This window comes from Colossoma macropomum, unplaced genomic scaffold, assembly GCF_904425465.1.
Source record: "Colossoma macropomum unplaced genomic scaffold, Colossoma_macropomum, whole genome shotgun sequence".
NCBI lineage: Eukaryota > Metazoa > Chordata > Actinopteri > Characiformes > Serrasalmidae > Colossoma > Colossoma macropomum.
In genome coordinates, this window is record NW_023494793.1 from 33,426,466 (window position 1) to 33,449,478 (window position 23,013).

The 23,013-nt window shown below is 38.4% G+C and overlaps 1 protein-coding gene across 1 annotated transcript in view; it reads left to right on the plus strand.

Moving 5' to 3' along the window:
* prex1 (phosphatidylinositol-3,4,5-trisphosphate-dependent Rac exchange factor 1) overlaps window positions 1-23,013 on the plus strand; it is a 118,019-nt gene that overhangs the window by 76,080 nt on the left and 18,926 nt on the right. The window contains exons 18-28 of the mRNA XM_036579286.1: window positions 3,916-4,064; window positions 4,781-4,866; window positions 6,072-6,211; window positions 8,062-8,176; window positions 8,563-8,744; window positions 9,198-9,359; window positions 9,727-9,937; window positions 13,597-13,858; window positions 17,253-17,438; window positions 22,403-22,491; window positions 22,590-22,672. Coding sequence (XP_036435179.1) covers window positions 3,916-4,064; window positions 4,781-4,866; window positions 6,072-6,211; window positions 8,062-8,176; window positions 8,563-8,744; window positions 9,198-9,359; window positions 9,727-9,937; window positions 13,597-13,858; window positions 17,253-17,438; window positions 22,403-22,491; window positions 22,590-22,672 — 1,665 coding nt within the window. The remainder of the gene's footprint in view (window positions 1-3,915; window positions 4,065-4,780; window positions 4,867-6,071; window positions 6,212-8,061; window positions 8,177-8,562; window positions 8,745-9,197; window positions 9,360-9,726; window positions 9,938-13,596; window positions 13,859-17,252; window positions 17,439-22,402; window positions 22,492-22,589; window positions 22,673-23,013) is intronic.

Consider the following 23,013-nt stretch of genomic DNA (forward strand, 5'->3'; position numbering starts at 1 on the left):
TCATTACAAAACGAATATAATTATTCTTGTTTAATTGGATTGGGCACAGTATAATATGTGAAATGTTGAATAAAAAACATTGTACCCAGAAGTTTTGATGGCAGTTTTTTAAATGTGGCACTAGTAGTTCTGTATTTTTGTGTCAGAAGATCGTAATGCATATTGTGTATTGTGAAAATGTCGTCGTGATATGAATTTTTTTTGCCATATTGGCCATCCCTACTAGAGACTTAGAAAACACCTTGTATATTCACAGCCTTATATCTTGTAACTTTATGGGATAAGGAACATTGAATGGTATTGAATGCAACAAATATTGGTTAAAAATATCAAATCTAAACATCTGTCCAATACCAATATTTATTTTAAACAAATATCTGCTGATACCAATATGATTCCAAAATCATTGTATGAACTTTTGACTGGTACTACATTAAAGGTCAGCGAAGTCATTGAGGACCACTAATGACCTTTCTGCTGGCAGAATCAACTCAGATATTTTTAATTAATGTAATCAAAGATTAAAACTCAGTTTATCAGATAATCCATGAACCTGATCTCTCAGTGTGAGACATGTTGTGACTGTGTTGAGTTGCTAGTGTGCAATGAGAGGTTAAAGAGCCCCCTGCTGTGAAAGCAGTTTACACCTTTCCACAAAGAACTAAATATGTCACAAAGCTAAGAGCAGTAGTAACACCCATCCTTTAAAATCTCTTGGCTTATCCATGTTTAGGATTAAAATGGTGTAAATTTGGCATTTCACAGAACTGTTGCTAATGTAAAGGTGCTCTTCGTTCTAGTAGCTTTATTCTGCTCGTGATGCTTTTGCTGAAGGTGAAAGTAATATTTGCCATTCCTTAAGGTCCCCCAGTCTCTCTATCTCCAGCCCATTTTCTCTTCTATCTCCTCTATTCCCTTGCACTCCTCTCATCTCTCCTCAACAACAATGCCACTGTCTGTCTTCTCCAGGCAGGCTTTACCAGTAAGAGAGGAAAAAAGCACAGGCCAGTCCTAAGGGCGGAATGGACTAATCAAAAGACTATTGGAACGAGTCTGCTCGGGTCAGGAATACTAAATACTTCTGCGCAGAAGGAAAGGATTTGTTTCCACAAGCAACACGCAGCCACAGTGTCTCAGTGTGTGTGAGGGCATAGAGGCCTGCTTTATCCACAATTCCAGCCTTGCGTGGCTTATTGAAAGAGCTGATTTTAGTGATTTTTATACTGGCACCTGGCACAGAGACTTATTTAATGTTGCTAGGAGCTGTGAAGATGTGAGGGATGGATTGTGTTTGTGTGGAAAGAGATGTATGCTGTTTGACTGACATAATGCATTTTTTGACTAATATTTTTGACAGATATATGTATTACATAACAAATGATGTGATAGTAAGTGATAGTCAAATGCAAAGGTTTGAACACCCTGGTCAGATTACATATTTTGTTGATTTACGTAAAAATAACACATCCACTGCAGAGAACACAAATGTGGCATTTTTCTGCACATTTTAATGCACACTTTTGCATACGACTGAATACAGATTGTGTCAATTAAATTGAATTAAAAGTATTTACCAAATGATTAAAGGAATAATTTGACAATAAGACTTTCCAAATCCCTCCAAATTTGGTTGCTCAGCCAAAGTTTATTTAATTTTGCACTGAAACTATAAGGCTAATGTTGCTAGTGTAATGCCCTACCAATTAGCATCATGCAAGCTGCATGCTTAAATCATCACACACATACACACGTTTTGTTGATTTTCTAAGTGAAAATAAGTTAACACATCCTCTAAGAGAAGACACTTCTGCACATTTTAATGCACAATTACTGTTATTTGCTGAATTTAACACATTAGGGAAAACATATTATATAGCCTGTGTTATATGTATTTAAATTTATGTATATGATGTATTTAAATTTGTTATTTATATTTTTTTTATTCTGACATGGTAAACTGAACAAAAAATAGAAATTGTGCACTAAAATTAGCAGAAAAATACCATATCAAATTTGTTTCCTGTAGTGAAGATATACAGTGGGACAAAATTTAAGGTGACGTCCCAGCTTTACCGCAGCCTGAGAAAATGTCAGGCTTCCTCAACTCTATACATAAAAGCTAAATGGGAGAGAGAGTTAAGCATTGATATTACAGAGGAAGAGTGGACTAAAATGTGTATAACATAGCACATGACCACTAACTCATATTGGATATGGAAAGAATTTGGATGGAAGAATTTGACCCGTTGTTTTATAACTCCTGAAATACGGAGTAAACAAACTGGTTATCAACTGCCATGTTGGAGGATGTGTAGGAATAAGGAGGCCAATCATACATATATTTTTTGGAAATGCAATAAACTGTACTCTTTTTGGGAAAATGCACACGATGTGGTTAAAGACATTTTGAGTTATTCAGTCCCTAAAGAATGCAGAATCATGTATCTTGGACATATAGATGAGCATGTTATGGATAATGATAAATATTTGACAAGAAAACTTCTGACAGCCAGCAAAAGCAATAACATGAAATTGGTATAAAATTGAACCCCCCTCAACAGAACAGTGGGTGGAAATTGTAAGACAAATCTATATACTAGAAAAAATGACTTGTGGCGTAAATGGACAACATATGACACCATAAGGGATAAATAGACATAAATGCAAGGATATTGTATCTTTAAACATGATCATTTGATAAGAGGTTTGTAACCATAGTCGACCCCTTTCTCCTTTCCCACCCCCACTTTGTTCCCCTTCTTTTTTTTCCTGGTGTTGTCCTGTCTGTGATGTTTCATCGTTGTATACATCTTACATCATAAGTGGAAAAAAAAACAAACAAATGTTTCCTGTATAAGATCTGTTAACATTTTTTTCACATGGAAAATCAACAAAGCATGCAATTTCCATGAAGGTGTTCAAACTTTTGCATACGACTGTATCTGTAGAAATGGAGAAAACTTAGAATAGAAGTAGCAGCCATTTTGAAGCTTTTATTTTGTCTGTACTTTGGTCAATTTTTCAGATAACCAGAGGTGCAAAACAGTACAGAGAAGCTACACAGTATGAGTACTGTGTCAAAATCTTACTCGGTTATAAGTATATGGTCAAACTTATGCTGAGTAGATGTAAAACAGATCATTTAAACATGCTCCCATAACAATTAAACAGCAATTGTTTATGAAACAAATAAAGTTTTCTTTGGTACTCTGGTGCAACAACTAATTGGTAGTATTGCTTGGCTACAGAAATAAAAAAAAGTTCCTGGGCTTTGAGATTCTGAAGGCTTAAATGTAAGGAGTAAAAAGTGTGTTTTTTTTCTCTTGGAAATATAATTGAGTAAAAGTACAAGTGTTCAGTTTAAGTAATACTTGAGTAAAGTCAGCTCTTCCAAAATAATAATTATAACAACTAAGTACAATTACTCGGTATTGTATTTTCCACACCACGGATAACAGTCTGTCATACAATGTCAGGAACGACATAAGCAGGTCTTGAGATTACTTAACAAGTGGGTATGCGTTCGAGCAAGTGTATGATTATGATGATTTAGGCGTGCAGGTTGTGTGACGGTAAATTGTGGAGTATAAGCTTCCATTACCTGTTACATTAGCTTTTATGAACTACATTGTCCTTGTAGCGAAACTTGGGACACTGGACATTGCTTTACTTGATCGACTACGTCTTGGTTAAGGCGAAAAATGATGCAAATTAGGTTATTCGCCAAACTATCCCTTCAAATTGCTGTAATATGTGATTATCCTGTAATTGTATCACAGGTTAGTGATTTAGAACAATCTTGTAAGATGGCTTGTTAATATAAATTAGCATTTGTGGTTAAAATCAAGGGCTCTCTCATGATCACTCCATCATAACAGCCTGTTTTCCCCCTGTGTGGTGTTTTACTGTGTTTAGATGGCAGGATTGCAGGCAGGCAGGAAGATCTATTCCATTAATGAAGATCTGGTGTTCCTGAGGCCCTTCTCTGAGGTGGAGACCATGATCAACCAGTCCTTCTGCATACGCCGCTCACTCAGGCTGCTGGTGGCTACCAAGAATAAAGAGTGAGTCCTTCTTTATGGCTGTAACCTTATACACACAGAACACACACAAATGTACTGTTCACATCTGCTGTACTCTAAACAGTACAGCTGTAAAGTGATATCATGGTTACTAGTATTACACCTATGTGACAGGTGACATGAGGTGACACATGGCATGTGGTACTGTATGCGTGTGTACATATAAAAGTTTTAAGCAAAGAAAGCTTGAGAAAATTGTAATTTAAAAAAAAAACAATTTAATTGGGCAGTAAGGGTTAAAAATATAATAACACTAATATTAGAATTACTACAATAAGTAGCAACTTTATATATAACAGTGTGTTCATTTAACCATTTCCATATCTCTCCTTGTGGCAGCCCGGTTTATTTATTAATAGTTATCATCCAATACCTGGTTTTTCATAATTTGAAAAATTTAGTTACCCTTTGCAGAATGTCAAAAAATTAATGATGAACAGACCAACAGAAATGGTCCAATTACTTGGAAAACAAATAATTACATTCACTTCCATTACAAGTTACACAATGTTTGTTCCTTCTCCATTTCCTCATGGAGACCAGTTTAAAGAACTTGCTCATAAAACCCTTCTAATTTTGGGGGTTTAACCCGTATTCAGAAAACCAGACCACGACTATATGAATGAAGAAACGTTTCAGAACTAGTCAACTCTCCCTGTAGACTTTTGTTGTTCATTACTGCTGTCTGCTACATGAAGGCTTGTGAAGGTTCCAGACTGCAGAGATGGCCTGTCCTTCAAACTGAGTGGCTCCGCCCCCCCATATGTGTACGCCGTGAAGAAAGGTGAGCACTCGCTGGTGCTGTTCCAGAACCCATCAAAATTAAAGCTAGTGTTGTACTCCTGTTTGGCAGCCTGTCTTTGTGGTGTGTCTGAAGCTAAACAACTGAAACTGAAAACAAGTTTGTTTTATTCATTTATTTTTTGTGAATGATCTGTCGCTGTTGCTTTTCATGTTCTTTGTTAATTTTATCTGGTTTTCCCTTGCAAATGAATGCTACTGAAGACACCAGCTGTTTCATTCACTGATCACAGCAGTGAGTTAATTTAATGAAATCCCCTGCTTTTCTTTTCTCTCATACGAGGCCTTGGGTTTAATTTCCGCAAAAGAAGGGATGTAATTGCGCTTTCTCCCTCTAACCTGTCAGGCAGATGTTTTGTGTTCTAAAAAAAGCTTTCAAAAGGGGAAAAAAGAGATTCATGACAGAGACTGCTGTGCTCATGTGATAAACATCTGGGCTTTTAAAATATCTCTCCAACTCACAATCAAACTCAAAGCCCAGAATCTCTCCCAATATAATGTTATCTGAAGAGCTGCACTCTGTAGATCCTTAAGGTTAACCCCTAGCTTACAGCTGGGCATTTATAGAGAAGATACAGATTTATAGCATTATGATAATAGCTTTCATTACGGAAAGTGCCCCAGTGCTGCATCTGGGGTCCATAAAGCATTCACATATTCCAGTGAAAGGCTAAAGTTAAATGTGGAGTATTATTTTCATAATAAAAGTTATGCGCCCCAAGAAGATTCCGCCCATGTGAGTCTTTTTGTAGGAAAAAATAACGCTGATCTAAGGCCAGAGAGGGCTGTCAGGCTTTAAGTTTTCACCGAAACTGTAGCAACCATACCTAGTTTATTATGGCTGCAGGAGAAAGGGGAGAACTGTTTGAGGCACAGTTTATGTACTGTCACATATTTGGCTTAGCAAAGGTATTTTTGGACTTTTTCAGGGTATTTAGTGTCCTGTTGCCATTCTGATGAGTTCTGGCTTTTCTGTTTAGGCTGCCATGGTTCTTTTTTTTTCCTTCTTACTAATACGTTTATTTTACTGTAGGCTACATTCAGTCACATTGGGTTTTTTTTTATTCTTTCATGGCAGTTTATGTTGTTTTGACTTTTCAAGAATATCAAATAAGAAGGGCGGTATTTTCTTGTATTTATTGCCATTGGTTGAATGTCTCAGTCTTATGTCTTTTCATGTGGGTACAGGGTCAGAGGCCGCGGCGGCGGGCTTGCAGCCTGGTCAGAGTGTGCTCAAAGTGAACGGCGCCAACATGAGCCAAAGCAGCTATGAGGAGGTGCTGGAGCACTTTAGCAGCTATCAGCCTGAAGAGGAGCAGCAGGAGCCGGTGAGATTCCCTGACTGATTGCACCTTGAGCACTATTAGTCTGCTTTTATCTTGCTTGTTTCTTTTACATTCTGTTGCTTTTGACTGTCATAGGACCCTGGATTTGAGCAAAAGTCAGAGACCACCCTTCATTTATATTTCATATAAATTTGATAATTTTTAAATAAATAATAAATAACTGACTAGTCATTCTTAATTAATTAAATAATTATTAATTTAATATTTATTTCATTTCCAATCAAAATGGTAATTAAGTAAAAGTTCTTTATTTTCAGGAGATACTTCTGAGGAAGATAAGATATAAGATCAGGAATAAATAAATAAATAATTAAAAAAACAGGTGTTTCCATAACTGCAGTCCAAAAAATTATCCCAAGATATAGAGAAGATGGGACTCCCTGGTAAACAGTTAAACTGTCACCATCAGATGAACAGTGCTTAAAGCTTTAATCTTTGAGAGGTAGGAGAAAATCAAGCTTTACTCTTCCTTCAGGTGTGAAAAAAAGAAGACAGCTCAGTGCTAGAGGTCAGGAAGTGTGTGTAACTGTCAAGACACTGTTACTGAGAAAAGGAAACAGACAAAAAAATAAAATTGCAAATCAAACAAAGAAGCTGCTGGTGTTCTCGGAACAATGGACTATCCATGCCCAGAGCCCAGACCTCGTCATCACTGAATATGAGATTACCTGGCTCAAGAGAAACAGAAAATGCAACTTCTAAGACTGAACTTTAGAGGTGTGGAACAAGTCCTTTTCTTTGAGAAACTGAAAGTAAGTCTCCCAAAAAGAAATACAGCTTTAATAAAGGCAAAAGGTGGACAAACTACATACTGAAATTTTAGATATTATATTTAGTTGTTGAAGCTTCTGTATCATTTGTTTCTTAAATATGTTTCTGCATTTTTCTGATGCTGAAAAATGAATAACTTATGCTTTATGGCAGTTTTGACTGAAAGTTAGATAAATGAAGGCTGGTCTCTGACTTTTGCACACGACTTTATGTACCTCTTGTTTTTACTTGCTGGTATGTGAGGTTGTTTTCATTGTTGCTTAGGGCCATTTTTTATTAATTGTTATTGCCATATTTGTTATTGCAGGCCTTTGAGATACTGACATTACAGAAGGCTACAATATGCAAATGAGTTCTCCAACAAATAAAATTGATTGTGTTGTCTGAGCATCCTTACGAGTCAGAGATATTGATTCAATGCTTTGATGAGTTGAGACATTGATGCGAACAAATATACACAATTTACTTGCAAATATTTTACCCATGTCCTGTCAAAATTTTAAATAGGGGTGACAATATGACAAAAATATAAGTTTTTCTTGATACGTGACATGCAGCTTGATATTTCCTTTTTCTGAGATTTGATGATTTGGAACAGACAGAAAAGATTCAGTAGCACCATATTGAAAACGGATGTATACAATGACTTTTATTCAGTGTTTCAGATACTACACAAAATCAGTTTAAACAGGACTAATTATGCTCTCTTTGTAATAAAACATGTAGTTTTTCCATGTTCTTTAAGCACTGTTGTCATCAAAGAAATTCCCCCAATATCCATTAAAAGCATATGTTCACATAATTTGTCACAATAAGATAGCAGTATGCTGCAGTATGTAGCATTATAACTGACGGGTTTTTTTATCCAGCCCTACTTGCTTTGCACACTATATACTTTGTTCTTGAGGTTTTGAGAGAAACGTTTAAATAAAATGTATTATATTACTTTATTTTATTTCATTTATTTGTTAATTTTGGCGTATATAGTTTGTATTTATTGTGCAAAAAACATTGTTAATTTCATCTTTACGTTTTTCTCTCTTCTTTCTGTTTGAAAACAGGATTGTGGTCAATGGGTGTATCGGGTGTATGACGATGTGGAGGAACAGGCGTTCAGCTCTTGCCTATCTGAGAACGGTTCAGACGCAGAGGAAAACGGTTGCTCCAATGGAGCAGGTAATGTGGTTGTGGTTGTGGTTGTAGGTGTGGTGGTTGTGGTTGTGCATATGTGTGTATTTGGCCTCCAAGCTCTGAAATTGTGTTCATCAGGACAAACTCATAACTAAAGCAAGTAATACATATACACTTTCTGCATATATTTATCAGTTACTACTTTGTTGTTAGTGTTTAGCAACCTTCAAAAACCCCGTAAACACTAGCTAGTGGAGGATGAAAGGCTTGTTTATTGTTTTACTCATTCATTCATTCATTCATTCATTACTTTGATGTTTCACTGTGATTCATGGTATTGTTTAAACCCAGTTTTTTTCTGGAGAGTAGGGATCAACATAATGTATAGCCTATTACACAGCTTTTCCTTTTTGCTTCTCCTGGTGTTCTAGACCCAGTGAGAGGCCTGGAACATCTCTCTCTGTCTACAGACGCTCCGCTTGTCAATCTGATGGTAGATAACATGCACCTAGAACACGGCGTGGTGTATGAATATGTCAGCTCTGCTGGCATTAAGCACCACGTGCTGGAGAAGATGGTGGAACCCAAAGGCTGCTTCAGCCTCGCAGCAAAGGTAATAAGTGAAAATGTTTATAAAGAGAGGCTTGAAGGAATCTGCATGGTGAACACTGGTAGTATTGCTATGTAGCAAAATTTTCTTTTTCTGACTACGTCCATAACATCTGGAGCCCAAGGCCTGTCTCATGGCAAAGGTAATAAGTGGAAAAGAACATAAAAATAGCATTGAAAGAATTTGGATGGTGGCCACTCACCTTTATTGCTGCAGAGCACGTGTCAGGCTCCAGTCCTTGTGGGCCAAACACTGCAGACTTCAGCACTCTGCCTCATTAAACACACCTGATTCAGCTCATTAGCTTATTAGCAAGGCCTTCATGAACTGAATTCAGACCATTAGATGAGGGTAAATGCCTGCTGTAGAGCATTTTAGAGCATCTTACTACTGCATTTGGAAATTGTTACCTCATTTGTCCATAACGTTTGGATTTTCTGGTGTTTTTTTTCCCAGATATTGGAAGCTTTTGCTAAAGATGACAACCATTTTGTAACGAGCTGCAGTCAGCTGATTGCTCAGAGCGAGCGAGTAGTGTCTATGCCCCAGTATGAGTTCAGAAACATCTGTGACACTAAACTGGAGAGCATACAGAAACGCATCTGCAGTTACAGACAGGTGCGAAAGAAACACATCCACTGTCTTTCTGTTCATCTCTTTATCTTTATTTCTCTCGATTTAACCTTATTGTTATTGGTGTCATTTTGTTGTACTATGTAATTGTAAAACGCACTTAATTTATGTGGTTAGTTACATAATTATTCTAGTTTCCAGTTTCTTTTTACATTTACATAATGACAGGTTCTAGTCTGTACTTTTTCTGCATGTTTAGATGCCAGTGACAGAAATATATATATATAAATATGAAATCACTATATACTTTGTTGTCACTGCATAACTGCAACTTCCAAGCATTAATCCATAAGGGGCATATACCTCCTTTTCCTAACTGATCTGTTTTGTTTTCTTTTTGTGTCTTTCTCAGTTTGCAGAGGAGCTGCAGAATAAGGCGTCCCCCACGTTTAAGCAGGCCAGCACGAAGTCCCATGCTCTGAGCTGCATGGACTTTGTGCCCACCAACTGCCACTTAAACCTGATGCAGGTGTCTTGCCCCAAGAGCACCACGTCAGCTGGCCGTGCCTTCAGCATCCGCTTTGGGCGCAAAAACTCCTTCTTTGGCCTTGACCCGGACCAAGGTCAGTTTTTATCTCAAGCGGGACTTTTTTTGAAAAGTCAAATTTCCAGAATTTAATTTTCACCTTTTAACACTGTACGACATACTATTGCCTATAGAAATGGACAAAAGTACAGAGAAAATTCAGGTGTTAAGAATTTTTGCCATGCAGCGAACGCTCTGAGTGGTTTGTGGGTGCATTTAGACAGAGTGGATTCCACTCTGATTCCACTATACGACATTATATCCTACATCAGAAAGAGGTATCTGTGGCCTTGAGACCATGAGATACATACGATGAGTACCCCTCACCACCGTAGCTCTACTGTTAGCTCTAGCATTAGCTCATCTGAAGCAGTAGCTTCAAAATTGGTGGGGAGAAACGTGTAACCCTAAAAATATTGGGCAGTGAGGGCTGTGTTTTAGTTGGAGTTTCAGGTGAGCAATTTGCTTCAATATAGAAATATGAAGTTTTGTCACTTTGCTTGCTGGATGTGCCGTTCAAGGCATGGGCTGAAAAAGAAGAATGACACCTGACTTTTTCTTCCGGTATTCTTCCAGTATCCTCCAAAAAGAAGTGAGACAAAATAGTCAAAATAGTTTCTTTGGTATATCCATTTCGTATGACGGTCTACTCTGCTCCTTCTCTGCTTTGCAAATGTTGTCACAAGCGGGTTCCTTGTGGTTCAGACGTTGATGTTTGTTTGTTATTTTGGGCGGAATACTCTCTGCCATCTGAACACAGCCTGAGACAAGTCTGTGGTGATTTAGGTGTGCAGTTTGTACAGTGCCATTTGAAGGGGTATAAGCTTCCATTACTTCAGCTTTGTTTCTCCAGCGAACATATTGTGTCTGATTGACTATATTTTGGATAAGGAAAGAATTCTGTGTTTTGTTTTTTTTTGTTTGTTTTTTTTTCTTCTAGCCAAACCGTGCCTTTCAGAAATACGATCGCACTGTATTGTATTACGTTCTAATCTCTTCTCCTATGTGGCCTCCTTTTTAAAGTTTACACTCATCTGTGTTCGTAGCACAGGTGGAGTCAAGTCTGATTCCCAGCTGTAGGCCTGTTTTCTTTATAAATATTTCAATTGACCAATAGCTATCAAAGCAATTAGCTAGATTGCATCCCGGCACAAGGATTCCATTAAACAAATCTCCACTTCATGATAGTTAAACGTCATAAAATAGTAATTAAACCATACAGTTGAAACCACAAGGGGCTCGTAAATTTCATACCCTGCTGTAATGACTATTCCCACAGCAAATCAGAGCCTTTTTAAAGCTCTCAGCCTGAAATTGCCTCCATCAGCCTTCCATTACGACTCCATTAGGCTATGATGAGTGGCTCTGTGATGTCAGCCCACCAAGCCCCCGAGGACTACCCTCTCCCATTTCCTGCTTCTTAAAGACAAGGATTTGTTTTCATGTTTTTGACAGCTTGATGTTTGGCCTTTGGTTCAGAACGGAGATCTTACTGTGAATAGTTGAAGCTTAATGTTGTCACAAATAACGGACATAGATTTCTAAGTAAATTTAAAATTACACTTGGTAGTCAAATGTGTCTCCGGTTAGACACACTGAAATCCGACTGCTGTGTGGGATGGAATATGCAAATCTGCTGGTTATGAGGCAAGCAATTTTCCCTGTTGTTTACCCGTTTAGCCTCTTCATCTGCTGTGCTAAAGATGTAAGTCATCTGCATAGTTTGTTTTGTTTTGTTTGTTTTGCCTAGTAGTGTCTGTCAATACTGCTATTAAGCATTTCGTTTTGCCCAGTTCTCTACCATGTGTGTCGTCCGTGCCCAGTGACGTACTGCATGTGGGGGAGTTTTGTTTGTACTACAAGGGGTTTTGGTTGTCGAATGTGTCTTGAAGAGACTGAGGCATTTACACTGCTATAATGTGGCTCGAAAGCGCCTCAGACCACCTCCTGAAGTGGTTTGAGTGATCGGATTTGAATGTGTTTTAAATGCGTCTTGAGTGCTTTTACACTTGCATTGTTATAATCCAGTTACTCAAGACACATGAAGTAACCAAGTGTAAACGAGATCTAAAATTTGGGGGTTTGGAAGCATCTCTGGTAGAAATGTGTAATTGCGCACAATGTGCAGAAAAACATTTTGTAACGTGGGTTGTGCCTCTGACTCCTTCATCGAGCAAATGAATCTAATGATAGTAAGTGCGTTGAAAGAGTATTCAAAGTGGATGAATTATCTATTATTGTCATCTTATCTTCATCAGTATAATATTTATTTTGTTTTTGAGACCTAAACATTGAGGCGTACCTTCTTTTTAAGCCTGTTCATGTAACAATAATACGTAAAGACGCATGACATGGTCTGAAAACTCCACAGACATCATATATTACCATGCTATGCTACTCCTTTCAATGCCACTTCTTACAATGCTAATACTAATGTTATGTTAGCGTGTTATGTTAGTGGTTTTGTGTAATGTTAGTTAGCATGTAATGCCACTTTCAGTGCTACTTTAAATGCTAATGCTTCTTACAATGCTAATGTTACTTCTTTCAATTTTACCAAATAATCTTAAATAGTGCAGCTATTTACATTTTAAGTGACATTAAAAAGATTTGATGTGGATTTTGACATTCTCTGTAAATGTACTAAAGTATGTTGTACAGTTAAAAACAGTAGTCTGAAAATTTCCCCTGTAGCTCATATACAGTCATATCAGATTGAGGCTGTGCTCCATCTGGCTGCTGTTTTTGACTGCACCTGCCTGGAGTGCTTGCCGCAGTAGACGCTGTCTAGGAGGGGCTGCACCGGCCGTGTTGTTTAAGGTCCTCTTCAACGTCTCTTGGTCTGTTTTTGAGCGTTTCTCCTCACATCTGTGCGGCAGTTGTGCCACGGTCAGAGATGTTTGGAATTCCTCTGAAACTGGAGCTTTTCAAGCCTCCTGGGCCATGACTTTATGACTGTGGAGAGGCTGCTCCATTACATTAAAAGCTTTTCCCGTCAGCGATGATGATTTTTCTCATTTTATGAAGTCAAAAGAAGCACTAGTGTCACAAATGCTAAAACAGTGCAAAACTTGTGGACTGTGTCACAAGTTTATGGCACTGTAACAGTGCCATAATAAGGAAGCCACTGCCCCTGCTGTGTACTTATGTAGTAATGTATCATCACAAATATATTGCAGTTTTGTTATTGACATTTAGTATTGGGTGATGAAACATGGGTGATGTCACCAAAATTGATTTACACGAATATTTATTTGCATTTCTCAGTGAAAAATAGTTCAATCAAAGTTATCATTTTTAACAGATGAGTAAGGTAGAGCGATACTTAAAGATTTTGGGAGAGAATTCATAGAATGCCTCTCACCCAATCACTTGAAAGACTAAAACTAACTGGAAGATGATGAGAAATGGTTTATCATATCAGTGACTTTCTCAATTTTATCTCCATCTGCTCCTTCAATTTTTCACCCTGTTTTTCTTGCTATAATGGCACTCATTCCCTCCCTTTGGCACTCAATTTCACTTCCTTTCTGCATTTCTGCTCCAAAAGCTCTGTTTCATCTTCTCCCCTTTTCCTGTTTTTCTTGTCTTTAATCTGTACATCCACTGATGGGGAAAAAAATCACAGCATCATTCGTCTGAGCCTGATTGGCGTTGATTGATCTTGCCTGTAACTTCCTTCTCTTCCCTCCGCAGCCAATCTGAACCCCATGTCCCACACGGTGCACTGTGTGACCAGCATGGCTGCCCCATCCTGGAGCTGCCACGGCCTGGATGAGGAGCTGGAGGGAGGGGAAGGGAACGTGGATGTGAGCAGCAGGCGCACGCAGGGAGAGGGAGGCCTGAGCTTTCTCCTCAAGCAGGAGGACACAGAGAGCCAGGACAACTATATCTGCCTCTACAACCGGCTAGATGTAGCCGTCAGAGAGATGAAGCTATACGTGGCTCAGATCGATGTGTAAGTATCACAGTCGTTATATACATTCATAGAATGCCTGGTGAGAAATCTAATCTAATTGACACATTTTTCCTCTCATACCAGCCAAGAAATCTTCAATGTCTGAAGTTTGCTTCTTTAGTTCTGCACTGAAGCCATGATGTTTTTACAGGATTGTAAAATGTGATGGAGTTGATTTTCCTACACAAGTGCTTTAACATGAGTGCGTTGCCATTGACACGTTGTTTAGGAAGTGACTGAGAAGGCAGGGATAGCGCGACAGGCTCTGGTGCGGCTTTTTCGCTAACTAGGCTGAGTACTCTAGCTAATGTTAGCTAGGTCCAAAAACAGTGAATATATTTCTCTGATAAGGTTGCATGTAGACACATCATCCACTCAGGAAGAAAATACCAACGAGTCCTCATCAGCGTCCACATCCAATGTAGTACTGGTTAGTTTTAGCTTATTCGCTCTTCTGGAGTGACAGCTTCTGTTACTCACACATGAACTCATACATGAACTTTTTTTCCCGCATTTAACCGGATATCAGTTCATCAACTCTTACTGATACTCGAATATTAAAATTAGTTGAAATACACATCCCTAGTCTGTAACTCAGTTTGACCCCCATTTTAGCTGCTTGCGGAGGTGCTAACACTATCTATGACAAAGCAGAGGACAGACTGATTCTGTTGACATTTCTGATTGGTCGAGTGTGTTCTTGTCTGCAAAAGTTTGCAAAACTTGAACAGAGAGCAAATAGAATAGTGTTGCATTTCTGTGGTCAGAAAAATGACGTTTGGTGTGCAAGCTGGCATCATTTATACTTTGGTTCAAATTATTTATTGCCATCCAAAAAATCACACTTGGTCTGTAAAGGCCTTTAACCATTCAGTTTTCACAATGCTAACTGGTGTATTATAAGCTTCCAGTACGTATTAGTTAAATTGGTCTTCTAGCTCCAGTGCAAAACTAAAACAGACTTTGGACACTGAACACATCTTATCTGACTGATTACATTTGGGGCAGTGGTCTCCATCTATGGTCCTAGAGAGCTGCCTTCCGGCAGAGTTTAGTTCTAATCTGTGTCCAGTAAGCTGCCCCGCCCTTTGCTTAACTTTAATGCGTATGTTCTAGCCAATCAGGGACTTGGGAAGAGGTTGATTAGCTGAAGCAGGTGTGACAAATTGTGGTTGAAAGGAGGATCTGCTGGAAAGTAGCTCTCCAGGACCAAGTTTAGAGACCATTCATTTGGAGTAAGGAAGAAATTCTGTAAATGTGACTTTTTTTTTTTTTTCGCTAGTCTGTGCCCTCAAATCAGCTTCCTGCAGGCCACGCAGTCACAATACAAGTCTGAGGGATAATGAGAGCTTATGCATGTATATCTCCATTTAGACAAACCTACACTGTGGTAAAGCAGCCTGTAGGTGCATTTCTTTTCTCTCTCTGCGCAGCTGCACTGAACAAGCTGAAGAAGTGTTTTTGTCCGTTTAATGCCGGGGTGTGTCTCCGCCACACCAGAGAATAGAGAGCCCCACCACCCACCTCTCTGTTCTGCTTCTCTTTCTCACTTCAGGAAGTCTTTTCTGAACGTCTAAAAATATTTGTGGGCAGGGAAGGCCCAGCTGAGGCTCTAGCCATAACATAGCACAGAAGAGGGGAGACTGTTTTCCCTGCCACTCCCTCCTGTCATTCTCTTTCTCTTTATTTCCTTCAACATGGGTTAAACTAATGTTTAATGGTTATACTACTGTGTCTGCATCTCTGTTATCATGTGCCAGCGTTGGCGTAGGTGTGTGCCATTTTACTTGCATGTAACCTGAACATGTGTACCACGGGGCCGATTCCAAACCAGAATGTACAGAAAACGAAGAGGAAATTCTCATGTTTTTCCTCTCTTTTCAAGAATTAATACTCACCTCATATTTTCAAGATGGGTTGTATAACGATCCTCGACCCTCACACTGCCCCACTACATTTTGCACTAGTTCTGGTCCAGATTGAGTTGTTTGTGTCTTGTCCCGCCCCCAACGATGACTGATCAGGCGTATACTTGACGCACAGCTCCATAGATTCATGTAACAGCAATGTGTCGTTGAGATTTTGGAGGTGCATTTATTCACATCTTTGCCTACTCTACCGCTCAAAAGTTTGGATGCCATAATAACTAGTGATACACCAAAATGAAAATTCACGATCGTAATTGAAACTTTGACACATCTGGCTAAAAACCCAAGCCTTTTTTCTTTGCCATTTTATATATGCTTTCGAAAGAACATAGTAAACAAAAACTGCAAGGTCGTAAAGAAAATGGATTTTTGTTGTTGATACAATCTGCTTTCAATAACACAAAACTGGGCTGACAATAAATAAAATTAGTTTAAAAAACTTCTATTTTTAGTTATACTTTGCACTTTGGCGCAGTTGTTTATGAATTTTTGGTCATTTCAAAATCTGAGCCTACAGACAGCGTGGGTGTGCTTGCAGAGACTTTTCTTTATGCTGCGACTTTTTTTTGTATTCTGCATATGTTAAGTGGGGTGTCATGTTTTCAAGTGATATCAAACCTATAGTTGAGTGGTGCTTGAACATTGTACCTCTTTTTAATACTCGAGATAAACAGAGATTACAAATTCCTTCTTTAAGGTCCTTCATAGAAACAGTGAAATAGTGCCACAAAGCCGTCTTTTTTCCTTCACTGTTTATCTGCTATCGTTTAAGCTGTTTAAGCTGTTCATACTGTTTCTGCTGTTTCTCTGTTTCTCTTACTCAAAAGCAAAGGGAACAAACAGCGTTTTCAATGACTGTCATAATCATAATCAATCAAGTGTTTGATTTCGACACTTTATTGTAGTCTTATTTAATCGTTTTTTTTTCTTTCTGCCAAAAACCGAAAGTGTTTTCACCATTTTCATTCTTTGTTTTGTTTGTCTTTTAAAATATGATGAATTCTGGATATTATTTTTATTAAAACTAAATCCTCAATGCTGTCCTCAGTGGCTCCGTTCATCATTTCTGTATTTTATTTGCAGTCTTCTAGTGTCCTACATATTAGCATATTAGAATTATTTTATTCCATTAACCACAACCTGGATTTATATTAATGGAACATTTAATGAATGGTAATGTTTCCAAACTTTTGAACTGAAATCTCAAATTTTTGAACAGTAATATAAGTCAGCTTTATTGTGGCTAAGACAACGGTTTATAGCTCATACATAAGTAACTGTGCTTGTGTACATTTTTAAGCATAACAATTTGTCATGTTGTTAATTGGAAGGCAGAACATTCCTGTTAGCTACATTAGCCGTATAGTTCCAGTGCAAAACTAAAAAAGCAAACTTTAGACACCAAACAACTTTAGTGTCTTTGCCAAACTATTGGTTTGATGTGTGTGTGTTTTGTGCTATTATAGGCTTTTGTCGTCTATCACTGGGCCCATCCAGCCTCAGAGCTCTGAGCCCCCCTCATTTGACACTGTTCCCTCTGCATCCCCCGGGCCCGAGGAATCAAATCAAAGCAAGAGAGTGTGCTTTAAAGTGAACGAAGATGATCAGGAGGACTCAGGACATGACACCATGAGCTACAGAGACTCTTACAGGTAAGACGCACAACCAAACACTAAGTTCATTACATAACTGAATGTTGGTGCTGTTCTCACAGAATACGTTTGGTTCTTTGGAGAAGAGAAACTTGGCAGAGAAGTGTAAAAGCTATTTTCTCCACGTCTAGGGCTTGTTTTTGGTTCTCAGATATTAGTGGTACATTTTGGTTTGTTGTGTAGAATTGAAGTCGGGTATGTTTTGAGATGAATAAATGAAAGATGATTGCAAGCTGAAAACTGCAGACAGGCTCTTGTTCCGCTCTAGTTCAGGCTTCATGGCTGCTTCTTCTTTGGAACAGATGTGTTTAAAGCAGACACACTCATGACTTCTGATGTTCCACTACTCTCCTGCACAGTTAACCCTTAAAAGGGAATTCCATTTTTTTTCCAGATTTTTCCAAATCTCTGCATGAGTAAATGGTTAATATGTAAGCAATATAGCTGTGTCTTCATTACATTTCAGGGTGGATTGTATTTAATTCTGCCACAAATTCTGCGTTTCATTTTTTTAATGCAGAGTCTCATGTATTGTTTTTCAGTAAAGAGGTCAAGCCATGTGAAAACAGTGTAATATAGGTTTTGTTTTTCATTTTGTTGTAGTGATTGCTTTTCAGTTTGGCATGAATTTCTTTTTTTGGAGGGAAAAAATATATTTTAAGTGACTAACAATGGGAACCATGATTTTAATCCATCATGAATCTGCAGTGTGTGTAGTTTGACAGTGCTGAGTCTGACAGTACCAAAACCAGAACTCCTTCAGTAATAGTAATCTCATTTGAATTGAAATCTTGTAATACAAAATCATGTTAACAGACACAGTTGTGTGCTGTGTTGTTATTGTCACTGAGTGTAGCTCCTGTTGCATAATGCTGAACTCATTCTGGTTTCATTCCGGTTATTTGCAATGATTTGAGGGAATTACAGACATTACATGATTATTTATGTGTAACTACTAATTATCTTGTAAGCTACATAATAAATTACTTTTACATTCAGTATACATTTTCTATCAACTGGTCCAAATCTGCTCTACTGTCTTTTTCCAAAAAATGTTTTTTTCCCTCCATAAAACAAGAATCTATGCAAAACGATACTCTTGCTTCAAATTAAAATCATAATTAAATATTTCCTTTTCTACTGGTCTTATTAAATAAATTACTCACTTTTACAAGCACTGTTTTTGTAGAATTTCCTTTTTTGTTTCAGTGAGCTCTGAGAAATTAGTTAGAGAAGGCATATGCGCCATGGAGGACCTAAACTCACACAGCCCTAACTGTTATGTCATTGTTATTCCCTGCGTGTAGTCTGTTTCTTCTTTGGGATTGACCAAAGCTGCTAGTTTGCGCAGGCCATTGCTTAGACTGACCACTAACAGTAGACTGGCTACAGGACTAAATGACTGGCTGAGTGTGCACTCTCTTCCATTATACAGCCATCACCCATAAAAAGCCAGTACTTTCAGAGTGGGTGAGCTCATACAGTAGCGCTCCACTTACACTACCCAGAACTGACGTCAGCTGTTGGGGGAATGTGTGGAAAAACTGTTATTCAGTCATTTGTGCTGATAAATTAGATTGCTAAGATGCAGTATTTGAAATCCCCCACCTACAGCACTCTCACTTTGTGTGTTTCTCTCTTTCTCACTCTCTTTATTAGTTTGTTTTTCTCTTTTGCTGCCTTACTATAACACTGACATGTTTTACAAAGAAAGGAATGCATAATATTAATAATAATGTTCAAAAAAGAAAACATGAACGAATAAAAAAAACACAGGATAATTCACTCAAACTTACTGTGCAAAAGTCTTCCATTCATGAAAAGTGTTTATCTTGGCAGTAACTGTGTTTATGCCACTAAGAACAGTATATAACATTAGAATAAACACAAATGAACACAAATACTAGGGTGTAACTCTTCATAAAATTCATACATAATATATTTGACGTGTTTTTCTATACAGCAAAAATAAGAAGTGGCTGAAAATGTGCCTTACACTAATATGTTAATGTTTCCAGTTTTAGTTTACTAGAGCAGTGATTCTTTTGTGCAGAATCACTGCTCTAGTAAACTAAAACTTTTTAGAAATTGTAGTTTTTTTTGTTCAGGAAATTTATGGTTTATGATGCAGACCCCCCAACCGCGGAAAAATATTTTGCGAAGTACGATAGTGTAACTAGTAAATAAATAAATAGAAAGTGTCCTTCTCATCTGACCTCATTCATTTTAACTGTAAGGCAGGCATACACACACACAAACACACACGCGCACACACACACACACACACACACACACACACACACACCTACTACCCGACAACTTTCGTTTTTTTTCTGCGGCACATGCACTTGCTTTTTTTCATCCTGCCATTAGCTGCTCATTACAGTTACGGCTGCATACAGTACTATGAAATGTCACATTCAACAATCTGTGACATACAGACAATATCACTTACTTTGCCAATTTAAATGCTTGGTGAACAGGCAAGCTAGCTTGCAAATTACATAACGTGCTGATGTTATTAACGCTAAATATTTTCCCAAGTTTGGGAGGTCTGCATTAAGTTAGCTAACTGAGTTCCCAGTTTCAACTTTCCACAATCACTCCAGCCCGTTTACCTTTGCAAAGGAGTTAAAAGCACTGTCCTCTCTTGAGGGACCAGCCAGACGGAGTGAGGAGGGTGAACAAGAGGGATAAAAAACAGTTTGTGTTGCTATTGATTTGCAGTCTCTTGAAATTATTGACATTACATTTTTGTCATGACTGATGTTAAAATGTGTTCTTGCTATGCATAATGCATAAATGTCAGCAGGTCTGATGATGCTGAATGTTCTAATACAGTGGTTCCCAGCCTGGTCCTCAAGTAACATTTTTTTGCTTTTTAAAAAGTTATTAATATCTTGGTTAGAAGAAATTTTAAGAACACAGGATCCTGACTCAATATGCTCCAGCCATTGTATGGATCAATTAAATTCCATCAACAGCCCACCTTATTTAATTTAATGAAGGACTGATTGGTTGAACTAGGAAATGGTTTAGAAAACACACTGACAGACATCAAATGCATTGTTTATTTGTATTTATATATTCTAATGTTTATTCTTTAAATAAATGAACACCTATTGCACAGATAAAGGACTTTACAAATCATTTTCTCAAATGCCTAAGACTTTTGCACAGTGCTGTACTTTATTATGCACACACACATACACACACATACACACTCATGTATGTTTCTGTATCTATGCACATGTACATTCAGGCCCACACACACACAGACACAGTCTTACATGCTGTTTCTCTCTTCTGGTAGGGTCTATATTATAACCTGGTGAGCTGCTTCCATTCTTGGCATGTGGTGTGGAGTAATTATGGCTTCTATCTACTCCGGGATTCTATAATGTGTAGCTGTATGGAGAGAAGTTCCCTTAACCTCATATGACATTTGGTCAGAAGGATTCCACAGCTCAGTTTGATTCCAGGGTTTTACCCTCCTGCCCCCTTCAATCTGCCTGTGTACACTCAGTTATAGTGTCATAGATTTCAGCTTTGTGTGTTCAGACTGGGAGCTCATTGACAACTGACATATGCAAAATTATGATTGACGCTCGAGAAGTGCGTTCCGGTTAACCTTAGGGAAGGCAAAATACGAAAAACATCTGAAAGATGGTACTTCGGCTTAAACTGATGTTGGGTTGGACTTGGAGGTTTACTCTTTTAGATGATAGCTTTGGTGATAAGATGATAAAAAATACATACATACATACATACATACATACATACATCATCTAAACCGCTTATCCTTCTGGGTCGCGGTGGGGTGCTGGAGCCTATCTCAGCTGTCATTGGGCGGAAGGCAGGATACACCCTGGACAGGTCGCCAGTCCATCGCAGGGCAGACAGACAGACATACACACACAATCACACACATTCACACCTAGGGGCAATTTTAGCATGTCCAATTGGCCTGACTGCATGTTTTTGGACTGTGGGAGGAAACCGGAGTACCCGGAGGAAACCCACGCAGACACAGGGAGAACAGGCAAACTCCACACAGAAATGACCCCGGTCGCCCGGCTGGGAATCGAACCCAGGCCATTCTTGCTGTGAGGCGACAGCGCTACCCACTGCGCCACCGTGCCGCCTGGTAAAAAATAGTTAAACAAAAATTTTTGCCAAGCAAATGTTTTTTTAAAAAAAAATTATTCATGTTTCAGTAGTTCTCGGTAGTATTGTTGAATGAAACAGAGGTTGATTCAGATGTGAGCCAAAACTACAGCTAACTGGTACAGTACTGGATACTGATGAGGACGTCTTTTTACACAACGTCCTCAATGGGCGATGGGCTAATGTATAAATTAATGGATAAACACGTTTATTCCCAAAATATCTGGACCCACCTAACATCAGTTAAGCAAATGTGCTACAAAGCAGCCTGTAAAGAAATTTTGACAGACCTTGCAACAATGACCGGGGAGGCTGGACCAGACTTTTACAGTCAATTCAGTCCCAAGCCTAATGGTTCAGTGGTTCATGTATAGTCTATGATGCCCTGGCTGAGAGAGCTCATACTTAACAAAACCATGTTGTATTCCTGAATTCATCTACAACTGTAGATGAACAGTTAAGAATCGAGTAAAATTAACACGCATCGAAACAGTTTGTTTTCTCTGATGTTTTATCCTTGGAATTGCAGGATTGTTGTTCGGTTTTTATTCCTTAGTGAATTATGATGTCCTTATTAAGCCTTATTATTCATTATAAATTATTCTGTAAATACTGCTAGACTAATATTTAAGTTATATAATTATGTGAGTGAATTGAAGTGTGTTTCCAAATAAAGGCCCTCACAGTTTCTGGATTCAGAAGATATTTAAAGTGGAGTGAATGATCAGTACTTCAGTAGGTGTGTGAGATGTGCATGATCGTTGTAAACAATTGATTATTCCTGTGTTTCGTTTCAGTGAGTGTAACAGTAACAGGGACTCTGTCCTGTCCTACACGAGTGTCCGGAGTAACAGCTCATATCTGGGGAGTGATGAGATGGGCTCCGGTAAGAAATGAAGCTTAATGGACGTGAATCTTTTTGGCAGTACAAACAGTGATTCATTTACCACATGAGTCATAATGAGTGTGTGTGTTGATTTTTAGGAGATGAGTTGCCATGTGACATGCAGATTCCCCTGGACAAACAAGACAAGCTCCATGGCTGTCTGGAACATCTGTTTAATCAGGTATTACCAGAAGTTTGTCCGTTTTATTTGTATACCCAACCTATATTTAGGTACTCAAGTATACTTTCTTGATCAAATGTTTTGTTTTGGCTGTTTGTGTTTTTCTTCCAGCTCTTGATCTGTCCATGGCGTGCTTTCTTTGTTTCTCCCTCCACAATATTCTCTTTCCTCTCTCCTCTCCTCTCACATTACCATGTGCACTCTCAGATTACCCCTCACCCACCCTTTCAGATCTCCACACCTTAACCTTTGGCTTTTGCCCTCTGCCCTCTGCCCTTTGGATCCAGCCACTGCTGGTCAAAGTTTCCAGATTTCCACGCTTAAAGGAACAGTCTGGTGAA